Genomic DNA, 11,210 nt, shown 5'->3' with positions numbered 1-11,210 from the left:
ATATGAATTAAATTAACAATTTTCTTTCAAGTCCAGCTCTATCAACTGCCCTTTGTGTATAAAATCAAACTCTCCTCGTCCCTAGTTCATTTATGATAGTCTTACATTATCATCCTCATTTTTCATTTGTTTCTTAATTAGACAGTAATTGTTTATCATTTTACGCTTTTATCATATATATTATTTATACACTGTGCCTTTTTTCTTTCAATTGTGAAGGCTTTTTTTTTTAATTAAAATTCTGAGATCACTCACCTAAATTAATTCATTCTTTGAGATTATTTCTAAATATGTAAGCTTTTTCTAATTTAATCTCTCCCACAATTGACTTTTTTGATGAGAAAATTCATTAACACAGTCATTCCCCTTTACTTTATATCAAATTGAATCAAACTAGGTCTATTATTTCAGTCAAGCTTTATTTCTCATTTCTTTGCTGATCTACTATCACTAGAAATGTACTGGCTAGTTCTCGACATGAGCGCCATCATACACGAAACTTCTCGGCCACTCGAATCAATTTCGTTTCTGGGATTGCTGGGACTGTCCAGTTTCCCAGATCATATTATACCTTCAGGTACTACCTGATCAATTTCTTCTTTACATACTTCTTTTCCTCCCGCTGCTTGTCGACATGAAGTTCGAGATAAAATTGCTCGTTACTTTACCATTCTTTAAGCTTTTTCTTATATTGTTATGGAACAGAAACCGAAATTGTAAAACCACGCGCTTATATTCCTTTGTTTTTTTTGTTTCAGTTTAGATTGCTTTACTTCATATCTACAATTAAAAGCACTTTTTTTCCACTGAGGAACATACATCTATTAGCAACACTGAAATATGGATAGACCCAGCTGACCTCCCTATTATTTCCCAGTTACTCACCAAAGATCGTTCTAAAAAATATTCTTGTTCCGAACACGAAATTTAAAAAAAAAAAAAAAGATGATTTTCATTAAATTTCTGAAGAAAATGAAATTTTGATAAGGAAGTACATAATTAATTATAAAAAAATCGTAATGTCATTTTCCCCAGCTTAAACGCAAATGAATGGATCTTATTTATGTGGCAAAATTTATTTATTCGATTAGACTTTATCCAACGGTAAGGGATCTATTTAGTGATACGCTGCCATTTATTGCAGTCTGTGTTTTTTGTCACTCCATTTAAAATGTTTTCTTCATTACTTTTGTTGCATGGTGGCATATTGTGCAGTGGCATACGCTTCACAAAGTATGGTAAAAGAAGTTCAGTAACTCAAATCATTTTCTTCACCGATCAGTAGTACTCCACAGAATTAATGCAAAATTTGTCTACTGAATGTCCGTATTCCTAAGAAGTATTACTCTGACATCACTTCAAGCATTAATTTTACTCTGAATCAATAATACTGTCAATAAAATAATCCAGTTCGTCATCAGTTTTTACGCCTTCGAAACGTGCAACAACTTGACCGGATTTCACTGCAACAACAGTGGGTACAGCATTCACATCATAATCCATTGCCACATCTGCTGCATAATCGACATTCACTTTTGCTAGCCTAATCTGAAATATGCTTAATTCAAATAAGTTGAGCGAATCCTGATGCAGCACAGTAATGAATCTATTGGACTTCTGAAAAAAACCCAAATACCGGAATACATCTTTGACAAGTGAAGTACATATGCAATAAACTCACTTTTATTGGGTGTTTCAGTAAGCTTTTTTTTGACTGATAATTTTCATAGACTTACAATGATGTGTCTATTATGGGTCTGTGAAGAAAAAAAGTCATGCTGTATTCCCCATTAAAATCAGACACTTTCTATTATGTTTATGACAAATTCAAACAAATGAAGTGTTTACTTCATGTAACATCACTTACATTTCCTTCTCGACCAACAACTTTGGCTTCGATTCGCGGTCCTAGCATTTTACATGGCCCACACCAATCAGCATAAAAATCAACGAGTACTGGGACAGAAGAGTTCATAACCTGCACAGTACAATAAAAATGATTGCTCATTTCACTTGGAAACACATTTCGCAAAATTCCTGGCAACCTTGATAAATAGATAATTAGATTCTACTACGAAGTAACTAGATTATAATAACTGAACTTAACAATCATTACGTTGTTTATTGTAGGGTAATTCAACAACATGATATATATTGCCTCGGTTTGAAAATTCTGAACGATTATTTGCATCTAATTTCTTATCAAATCTGTTAATGAATCGCTAAAATGAAACGCATTTAGCAATAGAAACTCAATACAGAAAACAATACCTTTTCTGCGAAATCTTCTTCGCCTTCAATGTTAAAGATAACAGCCAATGACTCGTCATTACAAAATCTTCGAAAGAGCACAGAATCCTTCAACTAAAAGTGACGAATTTTGAAATATGAAGATAAAATTTAGAAAGACAGAAAATTAACACAGCTATTAAATACTGCCCGCACGATCTTTAAGACATAATTTCCAGAAACATAATTTTTTCCAATTTTCAGTTATGCATCTGATTTAATATAGGTAGTGAAAAAATTTCCGCCAACGATTCATCCGTATTTTCTAAAAACGTGGATTAGACCTTTTTTTGCTGCCTGAAGTTGACGTATGTATGAGGAACCAAATGGAATAGATATGGAAAAAAAAAAACACAATAAAAAAAACCAAAAACATGTGACATAAATTAATAGCATGAAAAAAAAGAAATAATATATAATGCAAAGAAAGAATAAAACAAAAGAACTGTGGAATGGAAAAGACAACCTTTTAAATAGGTAATACTAAAAACGTACGGTAAGTCCATTATTGATTCGCAATCCTTTCAACGGTAATTTGATAAGGTGTATTGGAAATAATGAATAAAATCGCATGCTTGATGAAGCGATACACTGACCAAGAAATAATTTATACATACGATACAACTGTAAATGTGTCCGTGAACCCGTTAACATTTTACGTGACCTGTAATTAAAACACTCAAGAGTCTAACAAAACATCTATACATAAGGGTGCAAATCAGTCAAACCGAAAATTAATTCTGACTATAGTATTCAAGCGCTAGAATCAAGCTTACTTTTAGAACACTATAGTAAACGTAAGCCATCGTGCTCAACAGTAGAAGTTGAACTGGCAGCAAAACTCGGCAATTGATCACATGTTAATGTGAACATCGACCAACCGTAAGATGCAGCTCAGTCCAAAAGGCAGGGTAAACTTACAGCAGCGAAAGGTAACCCTCTCTATTGAATTCAATTACATTTTCGCCATTCGCATAAAATGGAAACATCGCATCTGTCAGCTTTTATTTTTGATCATTCTAATCTTCTTATCTTATATCACTTCTACGCTTTGACATTTGGATAGTTGATTGGAACTATTCCAGAGACATATTTATGTTCTGGTCATTGAGATTTAGTAAGTAATAGCCTTCTGTACTAGTTTATTCATATCCCTTAAATTACTTGTTAAGCCTACTTATATCATACTTTCACATCTTTCAATAATTCACTTTTTGAAATTGCCTAATTATTTTGATTTTAGTTTACTTTATTTTACAGTATTCGATAAATTAATGGATAAATTTTTTCTTATTTAATTCGATAATATAAACCATAAAAATACCCATCATAATGGCAACAAAATTCGAATCACTGTTGATAGTACTCATTCATCCGGTTTATCATTTTTCTTCAGACTTCTTTGCCGCTCACTGGATGTTGTGCTATTTTCACTTAACATATTCATTTCCTGCATGCCGCTATTCTCAATGTGAAATTGGTGATCATTTCGTTTCGCTATTTTAAAGATGGCCTCTTCTGCTTTCGAATGATGATGCATCCATCTGAAATACATCTAGAAGGTTAATGAAATTGATGAGAAGCTAAACACTTTTTTTTGGATAGTTAGAAAATGTTAGAATTCTCCTAGAATTAAGAAAAATCAGTCAAAAGAATGCTCTCAATTGTACTGTCTATTAGTTATCATGTTGTTTATACATTCAACTGTATCATGAACCACAGGGACTACCTGTCAGTTCGACTCAGATGGATACATGAACAGTTTGCACTATTCTTTCAAAAGTCTACCAATTAATTGTTTGAATTTTTGATGAAAAATTTGCATATCCTTATGTTCTCTATATTCGTGTTTCTCTATATTCGATAAGTTGTTTTACCAAATCATGAAGGAGTCAAATTTATAAAAGTTTTCTAAGAAACACATTTTTCATTTCCTATGATTAGTTTCAACTTAGCTTGTTTTTTTTTCGCTAGATAAGTAGTTTCAACTTAGCTTGTTTTTGAACAACACGCTTTTCAATAAACATAATAAGCTTTTTCGAAACATTTCTTTTCAGTTACTTGAGTATTTCAACTCCAACAAACTTGAGCATCATATTCACACTCTAATCCATTCTTTCAAAGTATCTTTCCAACTTACTTTCCAAATCGTTCAAATGCATATCGAAATTCTTCAACATCCGGATTTTGCTCATTCAGTAAATTACAGAAATATTTGAAGACTTTTTCCATGTTGAATATGTAGCTGCAAAAATGATTTGCATAAGAGTTCAGCTAGTTGAAAGAAGATCCCTATGAGAAATTCTGCAAGAGTTTCGATTTGCATGAGTGATTTACATAGCATTCACTGACTTTTTCAAATAGCTGGTAAAATTTAGGAAGCTTTCATATTACTCCTTTTCCTTAAAAAATCCAGTCATGCATTTTCTTATGGTTCATAAAGATAGTCTCCATCAAGTTTGTAACTACTCTGCATACTGCACTGATCGCTGATTTTTATTATTTTTGTCTTAAAGTTAGTTTGATGTTATTATGCATTAACTTTCTGATTTGAAAGCTTGTACCACTGAGGATCATTATCGAACGCTCGGCATGTGATATATGCAACTGTGCGTAAGCCACATGACCACATATCATCTTGTTTTTCGATTGCAATTTCATATCGTACTTTTACTCCATCGATCGGTGATAAGTGGTTGAACATATTAAAAATCTGTTCCGCTAATCCACGATTTAACTAAAATTCGATGGAATTTTAATGCTAAGTTTTTTGAGATGTACAACTTATCACAAACTTCCCTAGTTCAAATATAAGATTTGGAAACTTCAAATCGATAACCTACCGCATTCTTGGCCTTTTTTCTAGAAGTAGCAAGAGAGTCAAATACGATCACGGTATCATCAACAAGTGTTCGTTCAACCAGAACATAGTGCTCACGTTTTTGATCCAAAAGAATCTGAAGGACTGGTTTTCTGCCAGTTATGAGCCTATCCAGGTTCTGTGGGTCTAGCTGAAAGAGATTTTGCTTATGAGCGAAAATCTCAGCTAGAAACATATCATTGTAACTGCGAGATCTCTGCTTATCTGTTATAAGGAATTTTTGTATAAAACAAAAAGTTTAACAATGCTGACCTTTACAGAGGAAGTTGAGGGAATAAAATTTGTGCACTGAATAAATTATTTCAACAGACTGATCCTGCTAATGATGTAATGAATGATTTAAACAACGATGATCAGCTCTTACTGCAATGTACTGAATGGCGAGCATGCCATCAAATCGATGTCGTAGAGCTGTATTAAGCTTATCACAATATTCGTTGATTAAATCATCCGCAATCCGTTCCCCATAGATTATCTAATCAACAATAAATTTTTAGTTCAATTTAATTTAGTTTAATTTAATTGCATTCATATATAAGTTTTTTTATTTTTTTTTTTAATTCCATATTTAAGCAAAACACTACTTCTTCGTTGTGTACTCGTCTTTTTGTCCTACTTATCGAACTCTTTTCCGTTCCACCGGTTATCCGGATTTCATCTTTTTGCTTTACGTGCTTCACTTTCTGAGAATCCTCTTGGGTGAGCGATGTTAGGCTAGCAGTGATGGAATTATTATCATCGGCTAGCGAAACACATGTAAAAATCTGTGATGGTAAACTTTGACATGTTCCAACATCTGATACTGACCTGGAAAGTTTTTAGGAGTTTGAAGTGTCTTTAAATGCTAGAAATAAAAACTTTATTTTGGGAAGAAAAACAATTGAAATTAGGTGAAAGGTTTTTGTTATAAAAGTAAATTCACTTCAATGTTAAAGTAAGGAACGAAGCGAATTATATTGTGTTTATACATGTAATGACATACTTCTTAGCCTATATGTAACTATTTAGGCTAAGCTAAAATCAAGCTGAAAAGATAGCATAAAATTGACAGCATGAAATAATTATTTCATTGGGAAGTCTATACTTGGAAATTTAGAATACCAAAGACGGGTATATATACTAAATTCATAAAGATATAAAAAGAAAGTTAAGAGCAGAATAGAACGATGAACTATCAGGATTTGATGTAAGTGCTAGTGTTATGAGCTAATCCTGAAAGAAGAGAAAAAATTCCTAAATTAAATAATCGGACGATTACTCTGCAACTGCTCAATAGTGATACATAAAAATGTTCGCTTCCCCAATTCTTTCCCAGAGAAAGATACTCACGATGACATTTCCACATTTCCCTCATCATTTGACGTTTTATCTTCTTTTGTCATCTCCCTACAAACGAACACTAGCAAGACAACAATGACTCTTGTAACCAACCAATTATCTCTTATACAATAACAAACAATAAGTTGCAACCTTTCAACCTTTCCAATTATATCCAAGTTTTATTCCAATACTATGCTGCAAACCAGGAAGGACACTTGGAATGTTTTTCTGGATACTGTAGAACAGACATCATAATCTGCTGAGTGCTCTGATTAGATTTACGTGAAGGTAGGAGTTAGCTTGTAGTTGTCCGTTGTGAACTGTTTAGCAGTGGAATTTGAACGAAATTTAATTTCAGAAATGATAGGATATGAAGTTACTATCCAAGATTTTGATGTATGGAAGGATGAAGGCTTGTTAACACAGTGTCGTTTGTTTTGTCGTGAAATATTCTGCCAAGAGTGCGGTTTACAGGAATTATCAGAAATTGATGCAGAGGATAGGAATAGTAGGCACATTGTGGTTCAGTTGACAGGTAACAACTCGGTGATCGGCATTTGTCGTCTACATTCCATCCAACCGTACATCAAGCTGGAGCAAGTTGCTGTCCGCAAGGTAAGCTTTCCTTGTGCATCTCTTTTCATTCCGAAATGAAGTCCATTGTATTGTAAAGTTGATGGTTTTGTGATACTTTTTAATTCGACTTATATAAAATATCTAGTCAATTTCAGAACTGGTTTGCTATATATCACCAGGTTCTTTTATTTAATTTTTATTAGAAAGAATTTCTTTATTAAAAATTGTTTATTTCCTTTTAGGACTGGCGAGGACGAGCTATGGGGTATCGCCTATGTCGACGTGCTATAGAGTTAGCAGAATGTTTCTACAGTAGGCAAGTTCTGGTAACATATTCACACTACAGTACTGTAAAGTTTTACGAACAACTTGGCTTCATGGTAGCATCAGACGAATTTAGGGATGCTGGTATTTTACATAAGGTACTACTCCTGTGTTCTGTAAAATTTGTAACGTAAAAAATTGCTATGAGCATGAACCTCTCAGTACACAATGCATTGAGCATAATGCATCGACACTGTAATGATGGGTTGAATCATTTGTAATACTGATCTTTGTTTTGAGGATAATCGAAGATAAGGATTTAATAACATTATTGTGATTTTTAAGATATTGTAGTGCTTTTCTCCATCTTCTAGACTGTTCTATTACTTTGAATCTATTTTTTTTTTCTTTTTTGCAGACTATGTTTTATTTTCCACGTCGAAATAAGTTACCTACATTGCATTTGTGGAGATTTGACGATGCTGATTGTAAATATACACCAGGTGATTGCTTTGATCCGGCTGTTATGGAGAGGATAAAAGAAACTATCATGTCATTCAAGGTTGATTAATTGTTTTTATTCAAAATTTCAATTCATTTTGTTTTTGCACCTCGTTTTTGCAAATTCATTTTGTTTAAAATAAATTCAGAGTTGATGAGATCCTTTTTGGTAACAGGTTTAGGCTAGTAGGTGAGATTCAATTACATTGACACAGACCGAGTATCTTAATCTTGTTGGGCCTTAAAAAATTTCAAAATGTTGCTCTTGCGTTCAACGATTACTCATATGGCCAGATAATCTCCAGCTCAGATTATCAATTTTAAAATGAAATATATGGAAACAGATTTAGGCACAAAACGTACCTAGACTAGTGCATCTGCAACACTTGCCAGAAGAAAGTGTCGTTGGTTGTTCGCTAATTCGAATTTATAAAGAATGCGCTCGAGCAACTTTAGCACAAAATTTTACGCGAAGTAAACAGTTAGAAAATTTTTTGGCGTCAATAGCGTGGGAAAAATTGAATACTGGCTATTATGAAGAGGTCGATGAAGCTTGGAGAGTTTTTTACACAGTCATTATGATGTGTAGAGCAGTACGTTTGAAATTAGAGAGACGAATAGAGGTAAGCATTTTTGTTGCTGACCTAATTTTAATGATGCTAACTGTATTTGATAGAATAATTATGTTGTTTGAACTGCTAAGCTTTATTTTTCAGTATTATAATGTGTATTAACTGGAATATTTATTATATTCTATATATTTTGTCATATGTTGACCGGATATATTTCTCAATATATTTTATAGGAAGCTTTGTTTGCTTGTGATATGGGTTTAATAATGGGTCGTGATGTTGATGGTTTTGCGCTGTCGAACTTTGCTCATCATTTGCATGCTTCTTTATCAGAACCAACAACTCCTGTTTCTCTAAAAGTAAGTCGTCAGTTGTTCATGAATTAATAGCAATTTCGCTTTCTGAAATTTTAAATAGGAAGTCAGTTTTTCTAGAAATTTCGTGTTAATATGCATATTATTATTGCCTTTTGCAGACTCAAAAGCTTTTGCAACCACCAGCTCCCTTACCGAACTCAATTTATGTTGATGTTTGCGAGCTACCATCGTTTGAAGAAATGTTAAAGATTATAAGAAATAAAAAACCAGTGGTCATACGAGGACTTGTAAATCAGTGGCCTGCATTTAGAAAATGGAAGTAAGGTGTCTAGAAAAACTATTGATCGTAAAAAAGCAAATTTATAATTATTCATCATATCTCAGCATTGTGCTATTATGCTACTAATCATAGCTTCCTTCTAGCTTCTCATATTTCAACGAGCTTATTGGTCATCGTACAGTACCTATTGAAATTGGTAACAGTTATGCCGATAGTGACTGGCAACAAGTTCTGATGACTTTTCGTACTTTCATTCAGAAATTCATAGAATGTGAGGTATGACATATTTTTAGTTTACTTATTACTTTTCCGAAGTTAGTGAAATTTGTATTTTTTGGTCTTGAAGTGTATTAGAACAGTGCAGTACATATATTTGATTTCTTGTTTTTCCGTCTTTAGCACATAAGTAACACCTGTTAAAAACTAATGCAGTTGTAATGAACGCAGAGAGTCATTTGCTATTCATCGAAACGGTTAAAATGACAGGTGGCGAAAGAACTGTTGCTATAAGTTGAGAATTAAGAATATGTGAAAATGTCGATCTGTTTATTGCTAAAGAGATGAAAAAAAAAAAGATTCCTAATATTTGTAAAAATATATTTAAATGGTTTAGTAAGGTTTGCAGAACTCAGATGGTCCAGGTTATTTAGCACAACATCGGTTGTTTGATCAAATTCCAGAACTTTTGGATGATATTATAATTCCCGATTACTGTTCATTTGGTGAAGATGGGCTTGACAATGTCGATATTAATATTTGGATTGGGCCATCAGGAACTGTATCACCTCTACATTTCGATCCAAAAAGTAACATGTTCTGCCAGGTAGTTTATTAATGAACGCAGTTTCTTTTTTTGGTGGAAATTTTGTAGGAAGAGATTAAGAATTCAAGTATTCAGGTGGTTGGCCGAAAGTTTTTACGTATAATACCTGCAACTGAAACTGAAAATGTGTACCCTCGACAGGATGGAATTTTGACCAACACCAGTCAGGTTTGCCTTATCATTTATTGTTTCTTTTGTTAAAAACGGAATTACCTTATATTTTTTAATGTATACTTATCGTAAGCTTGTTGGTGGATTTATACATTACTCACCGCTTTTCTGGTGTGCTCCTGCTTTACAGAGCAACAGTTGACTTTACACTGTCTGTAATATTAGAAATATTCTAAGTGGGTTTTTATCATGGAAGTTTGTGTGACGGAAAGACATTTACTGAATTTGGAATTTTATGTTCTTTCAAGTTTTCTTAATTTTAAAAGTCGGAAATCATTCAGCAAAATTGTATTATTCAGTTTAATGATTTACAGATTGATGTACGATGTCCAGATTTGACAGAATTTCCACGTTTTCGCGAAGCTCATGTCTTTGACTGTACATTGTATGCTGGTGATTGTTTGTTTATACCAGCTGGATTTTGGCATTATGTCTTCGCACTTGATCCGAGTATATCTGTGTCCTGTTGGTTCACTACCAAAATCTAAACTTGTAAACAAGTACTTTTGTTTGTTACACGTTTTCCTTTTCTTGTTCATGTTTTTCTGACAAACGGATGATTTAAATAAACATAACACATTAATTTGAATCCTTTGAATATTTAGAAAAGAACTTGCTAAGAAAAATTCGAACTAGTGAGACGTTTATTTCTTTGTATCGTGTTAAACGTTTCAAAATAGGCATTATAATCAAAGAGTTCAATACTGATAGCTGTCTAGAAAAAAACAACAATGCAAAAAGTATGAAAACTAATATGGATTTCGTCGTTATGTTTTCGCACTTGATCTGAGTATACTCATGTGTCTTCTATAGAATTTGTACTCTCTGAATAACATTCTTGAGCTGGTGAGCACAAAAAAAGCAGATTTAGAAGAGGGGGGCTCGCTTATCCTGTTGGTTGGACTAAGTGTAGAAAATATAGTGTCCCTTTATCCACTTATGATTGTCCACTATGCAAAAAATATGTCCTTTTGGTGAATCCAGGGTCAAAGTAATGGATATTTTTGTGAGACTTTAAAAGTCCTTCATGATGCTATTTTCTGCATAAGTGGATAATCCAGCTTAAGTACGACTACTAACAGGCATTGAGAAGGAGATAAATTTTGTTAAGGTTAAAAGGAAATATGAGATTATCTGAAGCTTATCGTTGGTTGATCCGTAAAAAAATCAGTTTATGTGAATTCATATTCTTTTGTTCAACTGATCTTTAAATAAA

At 33.0% G+C, this 11,210-nt stretch overlaps 3 protein-coding genes across 3 annotated transcripts; 1 reads left to right on the top strand and 2 right to left on the bottom strand.

Annotated features, from left to right (window-relative positions):
• Positions 1-1,371: 1,371 nt before the first annotated feature.
• Positions 1,372-2,943, bottom strand: Bma-trx-2 (putative thioredoxin B0024.9, putative; the record flags this gene model as incomplete). The annotated part of the gene is made up of 4 exons (XM_001897002.2): positions 1,372-1,548; positions 1,868-1,978; positions 2,272-2,364; positions 2,785-2,943. 4 exons carry the CDS (start codon positions 2,941-2,943, stop codon positions 1,372-1,374), a joined length of 540 nt encoding a protein of 179 aa, XP_001897037.1.
• A 712-nt stretch (positions 2,944-3,655) lies between these two features.
• On the bottom strand, positions 3,656-6,552 carry Bm3325 (Uncharacterized protein; the record flags this gene model as incomplete). Its single annotated transcript, XM_001897004.2, has 7 exons — positions 3,656-3,833; positions 4,430-4,534; positions 4,854-5,026; positions 5,133-5,300; positions 5,535-5,645; positions 5,755-5,977; positions 6,500-6,552. 7 exons carry the CDS (start codon positions 6,550-6,552, stop codon positions 3,656-3,658), a joined length of 1,011 nt encoding a protein of 336 aa, XP_001897039.2.
• Positions 6,553-6,850: 298 nt separating this feature from the next.
• Positions 6,851-10,482, top strand: Bma-jmjd-5 (acetyltransferase, GNAT family protein; the record flags this gene model as incomplete). The annotated part of the gene is made up of 10 exons (XM_001897005.1): positions 6,851-7,105; positions 7,309-7,488; positions 7,749-7,892; positions 8,182-8,454; positions 8,637-8,762; positions 8,879-9,039; positions 9,144-9,276; positions 9,626-9,823; positions 9,899-9,991; positions 10,309-10,482. The coding sequence occupies 10 exons, from the start codon at positions 6,851-6,853 to the stop codon at positions 10,480-10,482; spliced, it is 1,737 nt and encodes a 578-aa protein (XP_001897040.1).
• Positions 10,483-11,210: the final 728 nt, after the last annotated feature.

Source organism: Brugia malayi (assembly GCF_000002995.4).
Source record: "Brugia malayi strain FR3 genome assembly, contig: Bm_v4_ChrX_scaffold_001, whole genome shotgun sequence".
NCBI classification, from domain to species: Eukaryota; Metazoa; Nematoda; class Chromadorea; order Rhabditida; family Onchocercidae; genus Brugia; species Brugia malayi.
Note: the sequence above shows the minus strand (reverse complement) of the source record. Positions and strands in the feature narration are given on the sequence as shown.